Genomic DNA, 22,644 nt, shown 5'->3' with positions numbered 1-22,644 from the left:
CCACTTGCCCTTTTTATATTAGTCGTTATTTCCTGATTGCTATCCAGGCGTGCCATGGTACAAAACAGAGACAGGCAGCTGCTGCCCCACTGGGCATCTGTACTATGGAAGACAAACTGAGATAGGCTCAACAAGTGTATAATACACTGGTGACCAGGTGAAGGTCCTGTCTCAAAGTGGTGACATCTTAAATAATTCATTGAATCCTCTGTTTGTTGTTACATAGTTTCTGAGCACCCAGCAGTGTGTAGGTGTTTCACAAAAATGCAGGTGTAATCCCCACCCCGAGGCGGTGCCATGGAAATCAGCAATGGTACAGGAAACAGTCACAAACTGGCAAAGGGGGAGACATAAGTGAGAAGGTCTCGAGGTTGCTCGAGGGGCATCCGTGTCCTAATGACTTGGTGATCCTTTTACCATGTGAACACCCCCTCGTATTATTACGGTGAAATGGTAGGAGAGACTGGAACAAGGTGAGGGAGAGGGCTTGGCAAAGAGGCTGGAGGGCCTTTGCAGATAGCTAGGACTCCGTGTCAGTCATGGAGGTTGCGGAAGTCATGGATTCTGTGATTTTCCATGATCTCTGTGACTTCTGCAGCGGCCAGTGTGGCTGACCCCAGGGCCGCCCAAGCAGCTGGCCTCAGGGCCTGGCACATCTGCCACTGCTGGAATGGCTCTGCAGCCAGCTGCTTGGGCGGCCCTGGGGCCAGCCGCATCCGCCTCTACTCTGGGCAGCTGGCACCAGTACCACCAAGCATGGTCCCCAAGGCGATTGGAGCAGCCGCTGTACTGGCAGCCTCTGGCAGCTGATGCCACTGGCCCCTGGGCACCCCCCAGCAGCGGCCCCTCCTCCCCAAGGTTTAGTTAGGGGTATTTATAGTATAAGTCATGGACAAGTCACGGGGCCATGAATTTTTGTTTATTGCCCCATGACCTGCCCATGACTTTTACTAAAAATATCCTCGACTAAATTGTAGCCTTACAGATAGTACATGGAGGTGTTCATGAGCAAGGGAGGCAGAAAGGAGGGTGGGCGGGGGAGGGCTGCTCAGGTGGCCGCCATGGGCGCTGGCTGAGAGCTGCATTGGGTAGGAGAACTCTAGCTGCAAGGACAAGTGTGCTCATAAGTTACAAATTAGACTGATGTCCACAGTGAAGCCTAACTCCAGCCCAGCCTTTCCCCACCGCTCACCTACCTGACTCTAGCCTTCCCTCTGGGGAGATGCATAGGCTTTGCAGCATGCCCTGAAGGACATCAGATTCTGCCTCTATCAGACCAAGGAGCTGAAGATCTGTTGTGTATAGTGGAACACAGAGAAGGCTGTGAGATCCCCCATGTAGTGGTGGTGCTGAGGTCATGTTGTGAAGAATACACACATGGAAGCTATTCTGCTTTCCACGGTATCAGACAAAGGTTGGCTGTTAGGAAGGCTGAGAAAACTGTATGTGCTGTGACCTTTTCACCGGTCCATAACCCCACTGGAGGTTTGGCAAAAGAACGGTTGGTGGCTTAGGAAAGATAATAGTTTTCCTCATAGTAGCTGCGCTTTGAGAGAGTACGGCTAATCCTTGTCTGCAGCAGCCAGCATAAGGCCTTCTCTGCGCATCACAGGCTTTACTGATACAGCTGGGCAACAGAGCCCTAGTGTAGACACTGCGTACGCCAACAGGTGTTTTTTTGTCAGTACAGTAACACCACTTCCCTGAACAACCCAGGCAACCTTAGCTCTGCCCTTTTCCAGCAGGGTTGCAGTTTGCCCCATTAACACACACACTTACAACCACACAGTTGCTGAAAGCTTTTCACCTCCTTTTACAGCCCAATCACTCTTCCCCCAGGGGATTCCATCCTACACTGTTAAAGGGAAAAAGGGGGGCCTGTGCCCCCTTCCCTCTATGCCCTGGAGCAGGCACTAGCACAGGTGTGCAGAGGTGGGACTAGAAGCATCAGTGGTGGGCTGTCCATGGGGCAATGGCATCTCCCTCAAGCTACATAGGTCAGAACAAAGTGGCTACGTAGAAACCCTCATACTTTTTTCTTTATTGTAATCCTCCTGGGCTGCATGTCTGTGCATGCGAAGAGAACATGTTCTTAAATGCCAGTCACAGTTTGGGACCCCCAAAGACGTAGTGGGTGCCAGGCACTGCCTGGGGTAAGCATTGACTGACTGACAGACCTTTTTGACTTGGCACCACAGTAAGTGTTTGATTTCTAGCTCCGCACAAAAAAAACTCACCTAGAAACTTTTTGAAAAATGACTGTCTTTTTCTGGGCTTGTATCACTGTAACCCCTCGCTAAAATGGGTCCAAATGTGATTCACTCACACTACCCTGCACTCCCACAAGGAAAAGTGAATTTCAAGAAAATCTGTGCAAGCGTGTGGATTTTAGAGCACTTAGAAGCATTGAACTCTACACCCCCATCTGCAGAACAGGAGGCTCTGTGAGGTGTTAAGTGGCCCCTTCATCTCAATGGGATGGTTTCAGCTGAATGAGAACAGGGGATGGGACAGCCTGGAGACAGCTCTGAGACATGTGAACTGCTTCATTTGTCTCAGACTGTGTCTAAAGCACAGACCTTACAGTGGCACAGCTGTACGGCTGCTGCTGTAAGGTCTCCTGTGTAGCTGCTCTATGCCAGCAGGAGAGAGCTCTCCCATCCGCATAATTAAACCACCCCCAAAGAACAGTGCTAGCTATGTCAGGGGAGAGTGTCTCCTGCCGACAGCACTGTCCACACTGGCACTTTTGTTGGTGAACCTTATGTCAGGCGTGTGCGTGTGGTTTTTTCCCTCACGTCCCTGACTGACAAAAGTGCTGGTGTAGACATTGCCTCGGTTTGGGCTCCCATCCCCCTATTTGAGTGCTGTAGAGTCTGTGATATGCATTAAGTTTGCCTGTTCTCGGCTTTCCACCCACAGGGGCAGGACATCCCCAGATCCTGGCTCACATGGGGGACACAGAGGGGGCCTCAGACCCTCCCAGAAGGGCGAGTACCCCCAGAATCCAGCTCACATGAGGAGGGTAGGAAGGGGATGATCCAACTCCCTGTAGAAGGGCCCAGCATGGGCCTCTCAGATTCTGGCACACACATGGGAGGGCAGCGAGAGGGGCTTAGACCAACATACAGGGGCAAGAGGCTGACAGATCTAGGCAAACACAGGGAGAGAGGTATGTGGGGCTGAAGGTACCCCTGCCCCTGCTTTTCCCTGAGACCTGCTTCCACTTATGTCCACATCCCTTTTCCCACTGCCCAATCTCCCTCCCCTCTTCATCACCCATTTCCACTTCTTCCCTCCTCTTGATGCAGACCCAAATCCCTCTCCCACTGTCCCCCCCAAAACCTCTTCCCCTGAGTACCACTCTCCTCCCAGGGAGTGTTTATATGGCTAATTTCCCCCCCCAAAGATTTTGAGGCCACAGGGGATTTGGGTGTATTGGCAATGCTGTGGATTTCAGAGGGGTTCAGGTGCAGGGTTGGAGGCACTGGCAGAGCTGTGGAGTGCAGGCAGGTTGGGGTCCACTGGCAGAGTGGGGGATGTCGGAGGGTGGGGGTGCCTTGCCAGAGCTGAAGGTGCAGGGATTAGGGGTGGACTGGCAGAGCTAGGGGGTGCAGACAGGTTGGTGTGTGGGGAGTTTGGATGCAGGGGAGAGCTAGGACTGCAAGATGATTGGGGCTTTGGGGTGGATGCTTTATCAGAGATAGGCAGTGCAGGGGGGTTGGGGTGCAGTGGCAGAGATGGAGATGCAGAGGGTGTGGAGTAGAGTCAGGTTCTATTGGTGGAGCTGTGGGGTGCTGGCAGGTTTGTTTGCAATGTGATTTGGATGCACTGGCAGAGCTGGGGTGCAGGGACATTGGGGTACACTTGGAGAGCTGGGGGTACAGGAGGCTAGGTGCAGGAAGGTTGGGGTATACCGGCAGAGCTGGGGGGTATAGACAGGTGGGGTGCAGGGTGGTTGGGGTGTTGGAGTGCACTGGCAGAGTACTGGTGTACAGATGGGTTGGAGTGCAGGTGGTTTAGATGCGCTGGCAGAGCTGGGGCTGCAGGATGGCTGGGGTGCTGGGAGGTTGGGGTGCAGCAAGGCTGGGATTGTGACTTTCTGTAGGGGTATCTGGTTGTCTGTGGCTGCTGTGGATCAGCTTCCTGAACCCACCTGCCTCTGGTAGTGCAAACCCTGCCTTTGGTGCCCCTGCAGGCCTTGCTGCTCAGTACCGGGTGTGATGATCACACCACGCCCCCGTGTGCTCCAAGCGTTCCCTGCAGTGTCCGGCCCTAGCACACCAGGCCTGCTGTCCCCAGAGGAACCGCACACATCAGAGTCAGCTAAGGACCAGCACTTGGCTTATCACACCGCATGTAGCTCTCTTTCGGGTGAAAACAAAGACCCAATGTATTGTCAAAGAGCCGAGGAGATTCTTCTTCGCCTGGCGTCCCTCTGGGCGCTCCACTGCAATGCACAGGCACATTTTAGGATTTTGAGCCCGAGATTTTCAGCTCACAGTGTCCATTCAGCCGGCACGTGCCTCCTTGTGCCAGGCACTGAGAAGTGCAGAGGTGACCCACCCTCAGTTCCTTCTCAGCCGCCTCGGCCCAAGACCAGGCCCTAGGGTGTCTGCCTGAAGCATCCCTCAGCTTTTCTAGTGTTTCTGGAGTGGGTACGATAGTTTTTATGGTTATCGCCAGCAAGTTCGATAAGTACTGAAAGGGTTGTTTTCTTCTCTGTTTCCCCTCTGGGAATCTTGTTTTCGTGGCAGCCCGTGCCTGGCTCACCAGGTTTCAAATGCTACCTCTTCTGCGCCAGGAGGCTTCACCTATGAGGGACAGGCCACACTGAGCGTGTCCATTGCTTGGGGGAGTCCCATGTCTCCCAGAAGTGTAACCTCTGCCTTGTCTTCATGCCCAGGGCAAGGAAACACAGGGAGATTAAACTCTGCCTGCTACCGATGGAATGGTCCTTGCAGCTGCTTGTGAGTCAGGTCAGGAGGCCCCCGTCCCTGTATGTCTTGTCTGGACAGATCCAGTGACCCTTCTACCTTGGCTCTGGCTTCCCCTAGGAAAGAGAAGGCTTTGGAGCCTTCAGGGAAGGCTTCCAAAGAGGAATGCAGACTCTCACCTCGAGGAGCCAGCTCTGAAAAAAACCAGATCCCCAGAGACATCTACCATCTCCAAAGCCTTGACCTCTCGACTTGGTACCTTTGTGTCGAAGGGCAACTCCTCTGGTAACTGTGAGGCTGCCAAGTCCCAGAGCACAAAGGAGAGACGTGGTTCCAGTAGGGTCTCGGTACCTTCTACCAGCAAGGATGGGAAGCATAGACACTCTGGAACAGCCCCGTCGAGTTCAGGCCAGCCATCAGGACCCATACATGCAGCGCCCTCAGCACCAAGCAAGCAATGGTGCCACATGCCATTGGTGTGCCCACCATAGATGGCAATGTTGGCTTTGGCAACCATGGCCTCAACTACTGCATTGGTATCAATCCCCTGTTCAGGAGTTCAGATAGACGAAGGACCTCTGGATAATGGATGAATTGGAGTCCCCACTCCACATGGGTACTGAGTGTCTGGACTACCGTCCTCTCGTATTGCAGGACTCCACCATTTTTCACGGTTGCTTCTCTGTTGAACAAGGAGGAGGATGAAGGAGACTTCCAGTCAGTCTCCTTTATTTCTGTTTTGGGTTCTGCAGCGTATCTCTACAGGAACCCATTCTCTGGAAGTCATAGGGAAGATCAGGCTTGTTATCAAGGGTGATGGAACCAACCCTGCATGCCACTCATACTCCTGCACGAGCCCCCTCAATGGCCATATTGGGACCCAAACCATTTGCCAGACCACGATACCATCTCATGGGGGAGGGTAGAGTCAGACAGCTCTCTCCTCCTGGCCAGCCCACTTCAGGAGGAGATGACTGAGGAGCAGGAGGTCAGGGCAGATAAGGAGACCACCCCTCAAACATCTATCTCATTCTCTTCTCTGGATGAGGTGGTTATGCCTCTGGCTGCCATCCATGACAGGTGATTTTCAGCAATTTCAACGCTTCATAAAGAGGGTAGCTGACACCTTTCAGATTCCACTCAGAGAGGTCAAGGATTTTCAGCGCACACTGTTGGCTATTGGCAGTCAGCAACACCCTTCAAAGTGGCATTATCCATCAGTGAGGTGCTCTGGATCCAGCTAAAGCGGTGTGGCAAAAACCTGTCCCTATTCCACCCATGTGTAAATGGCAGATAAGAAGTATCATGTTCCCCCTAAGGATTCTGACTTTTTGTTCTCTCACCTGCCTCCTAACTCCCTGATGGCAGATGTGGTAAATGAGCAGGGTAAGCAGCACTTCTCTAAGACCTTGTCTACACTAGAACTTACTTTGGTATAACTTACTTCACTTCAGGGGTGTTAATAATCCCCATCCCTAAGCGACATAAGTTATACCAACCTAAGCACCGGTGTAGACAGTGGTACATCCATGGGAGAGCTTCTTCTGCCAACATAGCTACTGCCTCTTGTGGGAGGTGGAGTAATTAAGCTGACAGGAGTGCTCTCTCCCGTTGGTTTAGAGCGTCTTCACCAGAAGCACTACAGCGGCACCTCTAGCCTTTCTAGTGTAGATGTAGCCTGTCTACCCCTTATGATGAGGACCAGAAAAGCCTGGATCTCTTTGGGCGAAAGGCCTATTCACCAGCAACCTCGCAATTCGGGATCACAACTCTCAGGTTGTCATGTCCAAATATAACTGTACAAATCATAACAGATTCCCTGCTTTTATTGAACATCTTCCATGAGAACACGGAGCAATTCCAGTCCATTATCTCAGAAGGCCAGTGGGTGGCCAGACTGCTCTTCAGGCACCCTTAGATGCTGTGGACACAGCTGCCAGGTCCATCTCCCCGGCGGAGGTTAGTTTCTGCGTGAAGTGCAGAACCATGTGGAGGACCTCCCCTTTGGCAGTCGTAAACTGTTCTGGGAGACCACGGGTGAGTCCTTGCACGCACTGAAGGACTCTAGGTTACTTTATGGTTCCTGGGCACATACACACCTACAAATAAGAAAGGGTTTAGTAGGTCACAGACTGCCCAGAGATTGCGTCCTGCTCCGTGTTCTGGGTTCAACAGATCCACCAAATCCCTCAGAAAGAGAGACAGATTTCAGAGAGAGAGGACCGTCTAACCGCCCTCCATGTCCACCCAATCATCTTCGAAGCAACAGTTTTGATGGATCGGTTGAGGATTTGAATCCTCCCATACCTCTGGATAAATCTACATCCATTGGCCCACATCCTCTGCTTTAGAGACCACCTGCCTATTTCCTCCATGCTTGGAGGCAGATTGCTACAGACAAGTGGGTCAACAAGGTCATAAAGTTGGGCTATATCATCCATTTTACGTCACTCCCTCTCTTCCACCTCCCTTCCCTGTCCCTCTCAGGGTCCCCTCTCATGAGCTTTTATTGAGACAAGAAGTGAATTCTCTCTCCTTTGATTAGAAACAATAGAGTCGGTTCCTCTTCCTCACAAGGGCAAGGGATTCGACTCAGGGTTTTTCCTTCTGCCAAAGGTGGAAAATTATCTCAGATCTAAGGCTTCTCAACAAGTTTGTAAAGCCTCAGAAGTTCAGGATGGTGAAAATAGTCCACATTAATCCCTGTACAGGAGGTACAGTTTATAGGGGCATATTTGGACTCATTGATGGCCAGAGCCTCTCTTCCTTTAGACAGACCTGTAACCTTGCCAGGTCTGGTATGGGCAATTCATGGGAGCCCTCGAACCGCAATAAGGAACTGTCTTCAGCACCTGGGACATGTGGCAACTTGCACCTTTGTGACCGATCGTGCAAGGCGGTGCCTCCATTGCTTCCAGGGTTGGCTCAGAACGACTTGTTCTCCAGTTAGATGCACCCTGGACAGGCAGGTGAAAGTTTCTCTACAAGGAGAGGGACGCCCTCGCCTGGTGAAGGATCAACTCTGCATCTGTGCGGCTGTTCCTTTCTGTCGCCCAGCCCCATCAGTGACTTTCACAACATAGGCATCACTCTTGGGATGGGTAGTGCACCTGAGTGCCCTCACAACTCAGGACTCGTGGACAACTCAGAAAACCAGTCTCCAGATCAGTAGAGCCCTGGAAATCTGCGGATATCTGCTTTATACCTGTGGATATCTGCATCCATGAACCATTTTTGCGGCTCATGGATGGATGCGGATCCAAATTTTATATCTAGAGTTCTGTAAATCTGCAGATATCTGCTTTATATCTGCGGACCTTGTTTAAGCATCACAGATAGATAGGATGTGTAGGGTTGGGGAGACAGAAGCCTTGATGGCAGATCCCCCCCCTTTATGGTGTCCTTAAAGGACAAGATCTCTACTTCCACACTCTAAATTCTTACCTAAGGTTCTTTTGGAGTTTCACCTTAATCAATCCATTCATCTACCAGTGTTTTTCATGAAGCCATGTAGTTCTCTAAAGGAATCCTGTGTACTTCCTGTGTATGTTAGAAGGACATTGGCCTTCTACTTAGATAGGACCAAGCAATTTAGGAAGTCACCTAGGCTGTTTCCTTCACAGATAGATCCGTGGGGTCATCTGTCTCTACTCAGAGATTATGGACATATGTATCTGGATGTATCTGTCGTGCTGTCTGGAGTAACTCACAACTGTGAGTGCCTACCCTCAGGGCAGATGGTCAGAAAACAAGGGCAGACACCCCAGACTGGTGGTATGTTCTATAATTAGATTTCACCAAGCCAGTGACAAATATGAACTCCTGGATCGCTAAACATGGAGTTACTTACCATGGAGTCACAGATAGTCCCCTTAGACTCTCCAGTCTGTCTTGCCATCCAGACAGATAAGTTATGGAGCAGTTAAAGCAGGTAAAATATGCGTACAGGTGAGTTGGTTTGTAACTTCAAATGGTGGCAGGGATGTAATGAACTGCCTGTTCCCCAAAAGTCTTTCCAGGGTACCCAGATTCTCTTGGGATCTCCGCTTTGCATCTGGCACACTTCCCTGTAAGAGTCCAAACTGTCCAGAGATCAAGGATCTTTCTTTGAATCCTTATTTGTAGTATTGTCACACACAAAGCGAGCTGATAGTGTCTCTAACCCCGTGGGCTTTTCCTTTGATGAGATGTGTGAGGAATGTACTTAGGGCTTGTCTACACTGGCACTTTACAGTGCTGCAACTTTCTCACTCAAGGGTGTGAAAAAACACCCCTCTGAGCGCAGCAAGCGTCAGTGCTGTGATGTGCCAGTGTAGACAGTGCACCAGTGCTAGGAGCTGCACCCATCGTGGAGGTGGGTTTTTAGAGCGTTGGGAGAGCTCTTCCCCAGCGCTCTGCCATGACTACACAAGCCACGTTAAAGCGCTGGTACGGCAGCACTTTAATGTTGCCAGTGAAGACGTGCCCTTAGTCTTTTGACCCCAACCGCTATACATAACAGCCACTTGCTTTGAAATTAGCATTTTCTGTTAAAGTCCTTCATTAGCCTTTCACAAGATCTCTTTGGTGGGTTATTTAGTTACAGGGTATACACCATGTAAATGTTTGCTGTTGCATTACAACAGGAACAGATAAGTGAAAACAATACAAGTAACATTCCACTAGTTTTCATTAAGTTTCAACATTTGAACACACGCTTATACATTTAACACTTTGATCTGTTCTAACACAAGTGAATTGGCCTGGGGTTCTGAGCTAAGCTGGCACCTGGTTTGCCAGCATCAGAATATCATCACCAAATGGTGATGGCACATTCGACCAGATTGTAGGCAACATCTCTGGCACTATAGAATAATGTACTGGTATCTGAAATATATAGGGCCATAACATGGGCTTCAGTACATATGTTTCAGAAACATTAGGGCCTGATCCATGCCCTCAGATCTGATGTGGCACTTGGTTCTGCAATATATTTGCAGTTCTGGTCTCTGTTTCGAAGCGCCCTCATCCATCTGGGGTTACTGCTCGGAAGCCACCTGAAGTGGAGCACCTCCTACTCGAAGAAGAAGAGGAGGTTACTTACCTTGTGCAGTAACTGTGGTTCTTCCAGATGTGTGTCCTGGTTGGTACTCCACTATTTGCATTCCTGCCCCTCTGCTTCAGACTGGTCCTTAGGGGACTGTGTTAGAGTGAACCTGGGTCTTTGAGGCCTCCTGCTGAAGTTCCCACAGTCCTACCACACCCACCTCCAGAAAAAGGGTGGTGAAAGTGGGTCCTCCAGGCCTGCCTAGAGAGGCTGCATAGAAGCAGCCAATCAGAGCCCAGCAGCACCCTGCTCTTGCTGGCTGGGACCCGAGGAGCAAGGAAAGAGGGCACATTGCTAGTCACAGGAGCTCAAGAAGAGAACCAGAAGACTGATTCTATCGGTACTTGCATTCTGAAGGACAAAGAGGATTTGAGATCTTCCGTCCCGAGGCCAGGGTGAAGAGAGGCTCTACATGGGAGAAATCCCAGGGAATAACAGCACCAAACTGAAGGCAGTTGTACATGGCTGTTATGTGTAGGGTCCCTGGGTTGGGACCTAGAGTAGTGAGAAAGCCCAGATCTCCCTCATTGGCCACCGGGAAAGTGGCCTAGGCACCAAGAAGGGGACAAGGCTTGCTCAGAAGCCTGAGTGAAGGGCAGGATTTAAAGGGCTGAAGGCCCTGGCGAGGGGTGACAATTTGTTGGACTTCTTGCTACACCAGAAGGGGTCCATCCGTTTTAGACAGGTTTTAGTAAGGTTACTAAGGAGCTTGAGATAGTGGCAGGGTAGCTAATGGAAATGAGGATGTGGAAATAGAAATTACCAAATTCGAGGTGGAAATCAAACTCAAACAGCTTAATGGGACCAAATGGTGGGGCCTGGATAATCTCCATCCAAGAATATTAAAGGAACTGGCACATGAAATTACAAGCCCAATAGCAAAGATTTTTCATGAATCTGTAAACTTTGCGGTTGTATGCCATGTCTGGAAAATTGCTAATATAGTTCCTATTTTTAAGAAAGGGAAGAAAAGTGATCCAGGAAACTACAGGCCTGTTAGTTTGACCTTAAGTGAAAGAGAAAATAGTTAAGGACATAGAGGTAAACAGTAAGTGGGATAAAATACAACATTGTTTTACAAAAGGTAGGTTGTGCCAGACCAACCTGATCTTTCTTTGAGAAGACAACTGATTTTTTTAGGCCAAGAAAATTCAGTAGATTTAATCTACCTGGATTTCAGTAAGGCGTTTGATCAGTTCCACATGGGAAATTATTAGTTAAATTGGAGAAAATGGGAATTAATGTGAGAATTGAAAGGTGGATAAGAAACTAGTTAAAGGGGAGACTACAGTGGGCATACTGAGAGGTGAACATGCCGGAGGGAGGTTACTAGAGGAGTTCCTCAGGGATCAGTCTTGGGACCAATCTTCTTCAATCTTTTCATTAATGATGTTGGCACAAAAAGTGGGAGTGTGCTAATAAAATTTGTGGATGACCCACAGTTGGGACAGGTTTCAGAGTGGCAGCCGTGTTAGTCTGTATCAGCAAAAAGAACGAGGAGTCCTTGTGGCATCTTAGAGACTAACAAATTTATTTGAGCATAAACTTTCGTGGACTAAAACGCACTTCATCGGATGCATGAAGTGGAAAATACAGTAGAAAGATATATATACACACAGAGAACATGAAACAATGGGTGTTGCCATACACACTATAATGCGAGTGATCAATTAAGGTGAGCTATTATCAGCAGGAGGAAAAAAAACCTTTTGTAGTGATAATCAGGATGGCCCATTTCCAACAGTTGACAAGAAGGCGAGAGTAACAGTGGGGGTGGGGGAACAAGCATGGGGAAATAGTTTTTACTTTATGTAGTGACCCATCCACTCCCAGTCTTTATTCAAGCCTAATTTAATGGTGTCCAGTTTGCAAATTAATTCCAATTCAGCAGTCTCTCATTGGAGTCTGTTTCTGAAGTTTTTTTGTTGTAATATTGCGACTTTTAGGTCTGTAATCGAGTGACCAGGGAGATTGAAGTGTTCTCCGACTGGTTTTTGAACGTTATAATTCTTGACATCTGATTTGTGTTCATTTATGCTGTACATTGGCCAAACCGGACAGTCTCTACATAAAAATTAATGGACACAAATCAGACGTCAAGAATTACAACGTTCAAAAACCAGTCGGAGAACACTTCAATCTCCCTGGTCACTCGATTACAGACCTAAAAGTCGCAATATTACAACAAAAAAACTTCATAAACAGACTCCAATGAGAGACTGCTGAATTGGAATTAATTTGCAAACTGGACACCATTAAATTAGGCTTGAATAAAGACTGGGAGTGGATGGGTCACTACATAAAGTAAAAATTATTTCCCCATGCTTGTTCCCCCACCCCCACTGTTACTCTCACCTTCTTGTCAGCAGTTGGAAATGGGCCATCCTGATTATCACTACAAAAGGTTTTTTTTCTTCTGCTGATAATAGCTCACCTTAATTGATCACTCTCATTATAGTGTGCATGGCGACACCCATTGTTTCATGTTCTCTGTGTGTATACATCTTCCTACTGTATTTTCCACTTCATGCATCCGATGAAGTGCGTTTTAGCCCACGAAAGCTTATGCTCAAATAAATTCGTTAGTCTCTAAGGTGCCACAAGGACTCCTCGTTCTTTCCACAGTTGGGAGGTATTGCCAATACGGAGGAGGACCGGAATACCATACAAGAAGATCTGGACAACCTTGAAAACATGAGTAATAGAAATGGGGATGATATTTAATAGTGCAAAGTGAAAGGTCATGCACTTAGGGACTAATAACAAGAATTTTTGCTATAAGATAGGGACGTATCACTTGGAAGTGACAGAGGAGGAGAAAGATCTGGGTATATTGTTTGGTCACAGGAAGACTATGAGCTGCCAATGAGATATAGCTGTGAAAAAGGCAAATGAAGTCCTAGGATGCATCAGGCGAGGTATTTAAAGTAGAAATAGGGAAGTGTTAGTACCATTATACAAGGCACTGGTGAGAACCCATAAGAAATATTAATTCAAACTGGAACAGGTGCAGAGAAGGGCTACTAGGATGGTGCGAGGAATGGAAAACCTACTTTATGAGAGGAGACTCAGCGAGCGTGGCTTGTGTAGCCTAACCAAACAAAGGCTAAGGGGAGATGTGATTGCTGTCTGTAAATACATCAGAGGGATAAATACCAGGGAGGGGGAGGAGTTATTTAAATTAAGCACCAGTGTGGACGCAAGAACAGATGGCTATAAACTGCCCATCAACAAATTAAGGCTTGAAATTAAGCAAAGGTTTTTAACCATCAGAGAAGTGACATTCTGGAGCCGTCTTCCAAGGGGAGCAGTGGGGGAAAAACCCTAACTGGCTTCAAGACTGAGCTTGATAAGTTTATGACTGGGATGGTGTGATGAGACATCCTACAGTGGCATGTGGCTTACCTGCGATTGCTAGCAGCAAATATCTCCAAAAGCCAGTGATGGGACACTAGCTGGGGAGGGCTGTGAGTTATTACGGAGAACTCTTTCCCAGGTGTCTGGCTAGCGGGTCTTGCTCACGTGCTTAGGGTTTAACTGATCGCCATATTTGGAGTCGGGAAGGAATTTTCTCCCAGGTCAGATTGGCAGAGACCCTGGGGGGGTTTTCACCTTCCTCTGCAGCATGGAGCACGGATCGCTTGCAGATTTGAACTGATGTAAATGGTGGATTCTCTGTAACTTGAAGTCTTTAAATCATGAGTTGAGGACTTCAGTAACTCAGCCAGAGGTTATGGGTTTATTTCAGGAGTGGGTGGCTGAGATTTTGTGGCATGCAATGTGCAAGAAGTCAGACTACATGATCATGATGTTCCCTTCTGGCCTTAATGTCTATGAGACTGCTTAATTTGGTTAGGTTTCAGAGTAGCAGCCGTGTTAGTCTGTATTCGCAAAAAGAAAAGGAGGACTTGTGGCACCTTAGAGACTAACAAATTTATTAGAGCATAAGATTTCATGAGCTACAGCTCACTATGCATCCGATGAAGTGAGCTGTAGCTCACGAAAGCTTATGCTCTAATAAATTTGTTAGTCTCTAAGGTGCCACAAGTACTCCTTTTCTTTTTGCTTAATTTGGTTAAGAACCTTTGTTGAGGGACCTTCTCAAAGGCTTTCTGAAAATCTAAATACACTAGAGCAACTTGATCACTCTTGTCCACATGTTTATTGACCCCCCCCCTCAAAGAATTCTAATAGGTTGGTGAGGCATGATTTCCCTTTATATAAAGCCCTGTTGACTCTTCACCAAGAGTCATGTTCATCTATGTATCTGATAATTCTTTGCCTTGTACGGAAATTAAGCTTACCGGCCTGTCATTGCCAGGATCACCTCTGGAGTCTTGTTAAAAAATCTCTGTTGCATTAATTATTCTCCTGTCATCTGGTACAGAGACTGATTGATTGATTTAAGCTATAGGTTACATACCACAGTTATCAGAGTAGCAGCCGTTTTAGTCTATATCCACAAAAAGAAAAGGAGGACTTGTGGCATCTTAGAGACTAACAAATTTATTTGAGCATAAGCTTTCGTGAGCTACAGCTTCCTTCATCAGATGCATTCTGTGGAAAATACAGTGGGGAGATTTATATACACAGAGAACATGAAACAATGGGTGTTACCATACACACTGTAACAAGTTACAGTTAGTAGTAACAGTTAGTAGTTCTGCAATTTCATATCTGAGTTTCTTCAGAACTCTTGGGTGATACCATCTGGTCCTGATGACTTACTACTATTTAATTTATCAGTTTGTTCCAAAACTTCCTCTATTGACACCTCAATCTGGGAGAATTCGTCAGATCTGTCCCCTAAAAGGAATGGCTCAGGTTTGAGAATCTCCCTCACATCCTCAGCCCTCAAGACCAATGCAGAGAATTCATTTAGCTTCTCTACAATGGCCTCGTCTCCGTTAGTGCTCCTTTAGCTCCTCAATTGTCCTGTGGCCCCACTGATTTTTTCGGCAGGCCTCCTACTTCTAATGGATGGATTTACAATTTTTTTTGCTATGTGTCTTTTGCTAGTTGATCTTCAAATTTCTTTTTTGACCTGCCTAATTATCCTTTTACACTTGACTTGCCAGAATTTATGCTGCTTTCTATTTCCTTCAGTAGGATTTGACTTCCAAGCAGTCAAAAAGGCTAACAGTGTTAGAAACTATTAAGAAAGAGATCAGACGACAAAACAGAAAATATCATAATGCCACTATATAATTCCCTGATGCGCCCACACCTTGCATGCTGTATACAGGTCTGGGCACTCCACCTCAAAAAAGATATATTGGAATTGGAAAAGGTGCAGAGAAGGGCAACAAAAATGATCAGGGGCATGGAAAAGCTTCCTTATGTTGAGGGATTAAAAGTACTGGCACTGCTCAGCTTGGAAAAGAGATGATGGGGTGGGGGGATGTGATCGAGGTCTATAAAATTGTGGCTGGTGTGGAGAGAGTGACTAAGGACGTGTTGTTTACTCCTTCAATGTCCCCAAAACAGCCCACACAATAATTGTCAAGCGGGCAAGCACATGGCAAACAAATAGACAAATAAACTAGCAGACAAATCTTCCCACCCCCACCCCCCGCAGTTGTAGGTGGTCTTCCTTCACCTGGAGAATCCCTCACAAACCTCCTCTTTGTGCTCCTGTTCGCTAGACCGAAAATCTGGGGTTCCCCTTTGCTGGGACCGTTCCTTAGACACAGACTTTAAGGACATATTTTCAGTATATTTACTGAACATCCATCCATTTCACCATAATGTTGACACTGGCTTTCATTTGAGATCTCACCCAACATTCTTTGAAACTAGGGTGCATGTGCCAGACTCAGGAGATTCCTGTAACCACTTTGCATCTCCTCAGTGCCCCATGCCAGTTGGCACAGGGGTTCTCGGGTCACAGGGTGCACTGGCAGAGCTGGTGGTGCAGGGAACCGGGTGCCATGCCTCCCCCACCTGAGCCCCTAACCCCTTTTGCCTCCCCTACCATCATCCATCCCCATTTGTCCCCTGCCCCAGAATCTCCCTCCTCTCGCTGCAGGCCCAAATCCCTCTCCCCTGCTCTCCCACTTCTTCGCCCCCTACTAATCCTCCTCATCCCAGGAAGCAAACACGTGTCTAATTCCCCCCCACGCCCAATATTGTGATTACATTTCTCCCAAAATGAAATTGCTACCCACGACTCTCAAATTGCAGCCACTCAGTTCAAAATGTTTTTGTTTTTGGAGCAGGCTTCTGGTTAATTTACCCCTAGATATGTGTTTGGAAGAGTGAGTTCATGGCCATCAATCTCAAGGAGACCTGTGATTCATTTGTACTGCTCAGTTTAACAGTATAAGGCAGCAGAAGGGAACTATTTTGGGGGGGGGTGAGGCTGTAACTTGGGAACTTCAGTCAAAGGACCCCAAATTTGGATCACTAATGCTGTGCTAAACCCCCATGAAGCACCCTGAATTTCAAAGCACTCCAGTGAATCATTTGGATTTTAGAGCACTTATGAGAGTTGAGCTTTAAAGCATATAAAATGGCAGGAGTGGAAACCCTCTAGCTATGTGTCTGTTACGGACTGTGTAAAAATGTCCATTTCTTAAATACACTTCACGGGTTAGGTCCTGCAGAGGTTCAGGGGGTGCCATGCACGACCTCAGGTAACACTCTGCTGAGACCATTTTGACCTGCATCACGTCAGCAGTTTGATCTCTAGCTCTGGGCAAAGACGTGCCACTTTGGTTTTTTTTAAATGGCTGTTTTATTGCTGGGGCTTAAATCTCTGGAATCCTTGGCTCAAATGACTCCAAATTTGGGTCACTAATCCTACCTTGTACTCTCCCCAGGCATGCATAATTTCAAAGAAATCTGACTAAGCATGTCAATTTCAGAGGATTTAGAATGGTCCACCTTTAAACAGATGTCATGATGCAACCTTAACTATAATAGCGCTCCCACATAACTACCATGACAGGCTGTATCCTGAACTGCAGAAGTTCTCAGCTACAGTATTATTTGCCCTCTCAATTCAAATGGAATATTTGACATATTTCTGGTACCAGTGTAATTGCTACACCAAATAAGCAAAAAGGGAGGACGACTGGAAGTTGCTAACTCCTGGTATTTTTAAGAAAGTAATCTGGCTGGCAAATGCAGTGGTCTGACTGTTCAATTGAGTCTCTCTTTGTACAGATCAATCCTCTGAGCTAAAATACTAAATAACCATTTTATAGTGCAGTGCTACATGCTGTGTGCTGTTGGTGTCAGAGAAAGTGCTTGGCTTCCATGTAAGCTCTGCACCAGGACCTGCACCTCACCCTGATGGCACCCTACGTGGTGCATTGCTGCCTACTGGTGATAGCTGTTGTAAGCAAACAGTGTTTGTTGCGTCACTTGTGGCTAAGTTAGATTTTTTTTGTACTTATGTAAGCATGAAACCTCAATAAGGCACAGAGATGCTGCCCGGCCTCCCACTGTTCCCACTTTGTTATGAAGTGCCTCAGTTAAAAAATAAATAGACTAGCCCCTCCTACACACACATGGAGGTGGACAAAAAGCTTATGGAGGAGGAAGATATTCTTGGTTTGTTCCTAAGATTCTGAGCTATGGAGAGACTGAAGTGATCAGATTTTAAACATTCAGTGACTAACGGGAATCTCCTGAGAATGTTGTTTAATGATTCTTTCAATCACGAAAGATGGAAAGTCAGTAGATTAGCATTGTTCAAAAACCAGTGGTGGCGTATCTCAAAGAACAAAGGAGAGAAGTAAGTGTGCCGTCCTGCTCCAATAGCCTATTGCGTAGAAATGGAGTGTTGAGCTGAAGCTATTTATTGCCGCTTACAAGGTTTAAATGTGTTGCATGGCAATACAGCACAGGCTATTAGGAGTCTTGTCAGAAATTTAGATAAGAGTTTAAAAGAGTTGGCTGAGGAACTCTCTGGACCATCAGTGTTGATGGTCAGTAAAGTTTGGAGCACTAGAGAAGTTCCACAAAGCCAATGTGCCTATATTTAAAAAGACTAAATGGGATGACCAGGGTAGTTATAGTCCTGGCCGTCTTACACACATACCTGCAAGACAATGGAGCAGCTGGTATGGGACTCATTGGTAAAGAATTTAATGGGGGAAGTGTAATTAATGCAGATCAACATGGTTTATGGAAAATAGATCCTGTCAAACTAACTTGCTATCTTTTTTTGATAAGATTACAGGTTTTGTGGATAAAGGTAGTAGTGTTGATGTAATATATTTAGACTTCTATAAGGCGTTTGAGTTGGTAGCACAGAACATTTTGATTGAAAATTAGAATGATATAAAATGTACATGACACATTAAATGGATTAAAAACTGGCTAATTGATAAGTCTCAAAATGTAATAGTAAACGGGGAATTCTCCATTAAGGGGTGTCTTTCTAGAGGAGTCCGGCAGGGAATGATCCTTGGCCCTACACTATTGAAAATTTTTATCAATGACCAGGAGGAAAACAAAAATCTTGACTGATAAAGTTTGCAGATGACACACAAATTGTAGAGTGGTAAATAATAAAGAGTACGGGTTTCTGATTCAGAGTGATAGGGATCTCTTTGTGAACTGTGCCCAAGCAAACTATGCATTTTAATACGCGTAAATGATACATCTAGGAACAAAGGCTGTATGCTATAATTACACAATAGGAGACTCTGTCTTGGGAGACAGCGACTGAAAAATGTTTTGGGGGTCGTGATGGATAATCAGCTGAGCATGGGCTCCCAGTGAGATGCTGTGATCAAAAGGGCTAAGGTGATCCTTGGATGGATAAACGGGGTAATCTCAAGTAGGAATAGGGAGGTTATTTACTCCTGGGAAAATTCTGTGCCCCTGTAGCACAGCAGAAAAATGCCTGTCCCCCACCTTACCAATTCCTTTTGCTTCCTTGCAGATAAAATGGTTTCTGTGGGGAAGCAAAGAGAAGCTGCACCTTTACTCGCTCACCCCTACCTGGCAGCTCAGCCGGGGAGAGGTAAATCAATCAGGGGAGAGGGGTCTGGGGATGCCCTGGCCATCCAGGAACTTAGTCCCAGCTGGTGGGAGGGGATGGAGGTGGAGTTCCCCCTTCCCTGCACGGAGCAGCCAGGGCTGGGTCAGATCAAGCCCGAGAAACTTCCACTAGCTGCAGGAATCTCTTCACCCCATGTGTGTGTGTGTGTGTGTCTGACTGCGGGGCGAGGGTGGTGGTGTTTGTGAGGTTCCAGGTGTGTAGGGAGGTAAGGCTCAGTGGGGGGAGGGAGGTTAGGTGCCGGGGGTCTAGATGCACAGGGGTTGGGTGGATGTGGAGCAGCTTCCTGTACAGTGACCCCTTGCCGCACCCGGAACCCTCCCCACTGAGCCCCCTCTGCATCAGGATCCCCCAGCAGCCAGAACTCCACCACCAAGCTCACCAAACCTCCACCCTGCCAAGCCTTACCCCCTGCATCAGGAGCCCCCCACACCCAGACCCCCATCCTACTTAGTCCCAACCAGCTGCACCCTGACCCCCCACTCACCCAAGCCACATTCCCCCAGGGCCCCCCGCACTGAGCCCTGACCACCTTCACCTGGACTCCCCTGCAGAGTCCCATACCCCCTGCCCCCAAAACCTGCACTGAGCCACCCAGACTCCCCATGAGGAGCATCCAGATTTCATCACACAGAACCGTGGTACTCTTGAGGGAATTCTGAACTGAAAAACTAAAAATTTTGCTAAGTTCTGCATATTTTAATTGTCAAAACAACCCAAAAACACAATAACAATATAATCACACCATTTTCAATTCTTTTGGTAATTTATTTCAAAATACTTACCAGCAAATAATTGAAAATGATGTGATTATATTGTGTTGTTTTGACAAATAAAATATGCAGATTTTAAAATGTGTACAGAATATTTAATTTTTTGGTGCAGAATTCCCTCAGAAGTAGTTATTTTACCTCCGTATTTGGCACTGGTGTGACCACTGCTGGAATCCTGTGTCCAGTTCTGGTCACAGTTCAGTAAGAATGTTGATAAATTGGGGAGGACTGAGTAGAGCCACAAGAATGATGAAAGGGTTAGAAAACCTGCCTCAGAGTGACGGACTCAAAGAGCTCAAATCTATTTAGTTTAACAAAGAGAAGGTTAAGGGGTGACTTGATTATGGTCTAGAAGTATCTACATGGGGAACAAATATTTAATAATTCACTCTTCAGTGTAGCAGAGAGAGCTCTAACACGATCCAATGGCTGGGAATTGAAGCTAGACAAATTCAGATGGGAAACAAGGCCTACTTTTTTTTAACAGGAAGGGTGACTAACCACTGGAACAATTTTTACTGAGGGTCATAGTGGATTCTCCCATCACTGGCAATTTTTAAATCAAGGCTGGATGTTTTTCTAAACGCTCTGCTCTAGCAGTTATTGTGGGGCAGGTCTCTGGACTGTGCTATGCAAGAGGTCACACTAGATGACCACAAGGGTTCCTTCTTGCTTCGGAATCTATGAATGGAAGCATTTTTATCATTTATTTTTCTGTAATACTACAATGCTTTTCAAAGCTATGGAAGGCAGGTCTGTGCCCTGAGGAACATGCAGTCTGATTGAGACAGCAAACAGATCAGGCAGCATCATAGCAGCGTGGACTGTTGTGAAGCGAAGTGGAAGAAGTGGGTTTGCAGAAGGAGCGGGAGGGAGACACCTGAAGGCTCTCCCAGGTATAGGATGCTGCACGGAATAAAGGTGGGAAGGAGAGAGGCTTCCAGCACAGCTTCTAGTGAAACTCTGGCTTAACTCTAAACTACGTTATAAAGAGCAACATCTTCAGTCTTAACAACAGAGAGTGGGAGAGAGTCTGAAATAACAGGGAAATGGTGTGAAACGGTTCAGTGGCAGGGGGGAGCTTAGGAAAGGGAGATGCAGGGTGAGATTTCCAGATGTGCCTGCGTAGGATCTGCTGGTGAACTCTCTCTGACTGTCAGTGAGAGTTCAGGGTGCCTGGCTCTCTTGGGCACTTTTGAAAATCTGACCCACTGTGCCAAGAAGGGTTAATAAGTTGGGAACTAGAAAATCTACACTGCAGTAAAAGACACAGAGTTGGCCTGGATCAGGTGACTCAGGCTTGGGCTGTGGGGTATAAAATTGCAGTGTAGACTTCGGGCTCTGGGCTCTGAGACCCTAAGGGGGGCAAGGTCCCAGAGCCCAGGTTCCAGCCCAAGCCTGAGTGTCTACACTGCAATTTTCTAGCCCAGCGAGACAGTCAGGTAACCCGGCTAGCTGCAGCTATGCCGCAAGTCTTTTGTCACAGTGCAGACATCCCCCTAAAGATAACAATTTGTCCAAGAGAATCATGTGAAGGGACTTTTCTCCTCTGGATTACACTGCCTTTTCTTCACGGTGCTTCCGGAAAACGGTACTGGAGCAACCTCTACGGACAGGCTAGAAGTGGATTTCATGCCAGCCTTTTGCTCTTCTCAGAAACTTCATCCTGAAGCTGTTTTCTTTTTTCATAGCATATTCAGAAAAGAAACGCCTTAGAAAGCCGAGCAAACGGCTTCTGGAATATGCAGAAGAATATGATCAGATATTTGCACCTAAGAAAAAATCAAAGAGGGGCCAGGAGCAATTGCAAAGGGTAGGTGAGAGCGTCATGCTGCTAACTCCTGTTCTGTGGTTTTTGCTCTGGGCTCTGGTTTGTATCCCCGCAGTATGTTGTTTGTGTTCTTGCTGTGCATAGCACAGGGCAGGTTAAACCCACTTCCATCTATATCTGTTGCTGCTGCTAGGTGAGCTCTCGGGAGAGGTCTGAGTTCAAGGGGGAGGAAAAGCTTCCAGCACGATGCAGTCGTGGAAGTGATATCCAGAATGTGCAGCTGGAGCAGAACCCTGTGCTGTCAACTCCATCTTCCTCTTCAACCAAAGATTCTCCTCCGGTCCTTGAAGCAGAACATTTGCTGTTAGAAGAGCCAGTATCCCGTTCCTCTGAGCCCACTGACCTACTCATAGAAGGACATTCAGATTTGCCAGAGCTGATGTTATCTTCCCCTGATGTGTCTGAAGTTTCTGCTTGTTCTCTGGAGGCAGAGGAACGTTTCCTGAAATCAGGTAAGCGATATGCAGCATGCCTCCGTTCTGAAATGCTTGAGTCTGCTTTGCGTCTAGCGGCAGGAATTCTGACTCAGATCCGTGCTGGAAAGCTGAAGAACTGTTCTCTGGTTTCTGTTTTGTTAAACTCAGTAATGTGGCTGTAAGAGAGCAAGCATAAATTATAAATTTGGTAGCCAAAGAATCAGCTGCTCGCTTCACATTTCCCAGCATTGTCCATAACGTGATGTGCTCTCCGCATACTACGTGTTTATCCAAACCTGGGTATTCAGAACTCCCTCTTCTTCTTTGAGTGCATATGTCATGTCCATTCCAATCAGGTGTGTGCACACTGCATGCACAACAGCCAGAATATTTTTTACCTAGCAGCATCCGTAGGGTCGGCCTGGACACCCCCTGGAGTCGCGCCTTCATAGCACCCAATATAGGGCCCTGCCGACCCGCCACCTCCTCAGTTCCTTCTTACCGCCAGTGACGGCTAGCTGGAACTTCCCGAGTGCACCGGTGCCGACGGTGCGCAAGTCAGCTCCTAGAATGGAGAAAGGCCTCAGC

General features: G+C 47.3%; 1 protein-coding gene across 1 annotated transcript in view; it reads left to right on the top strand.

Annotated features, from left to right (window-relative positions):
• Positions 1 to 22,644, top strand: part of NSD1 (nuclear receptor binding SET domain protein 1) — a 137,515-nt gene that overhangs the window by 56,882 nt on the left and 57,989 nt on the right. The window contains exons 7-9 of the mRNA XM_043490689.1: positions 18,920 to 19,000; positions 21,501 to 21,622; positions 21,774 to 22,092. Coding sequence (XP_043346624.1) covers positions 18,920 to 19,000; positions 21,501 to 21,622; positions 21,774 to 22,092 — 522 coding nt within the window. The remainder of the gene's footprint in view (positions 1 to 18,919; positions 19,001 to 21,500; positions 21,623 to 21,773; positions 22,093 to 22,644) is intronic.

Source organism: Dermochelys coriacea, chromosome 8, assembly GCF_009764565.3.
Source record: "Dermochelys coriacea isolate rDerCor1 chromosome 8, rDerCor1.pri.v4, whole genome shotgun sequence".
NCBI lineage: Eukaryota > Metazoa > Chordata > Testudines > Dermochelyidae > Dermochelys > Dermochelys coriacea.
This window is presented reverse-complemented; position numbering and strand designations above follow the sequence as displayed.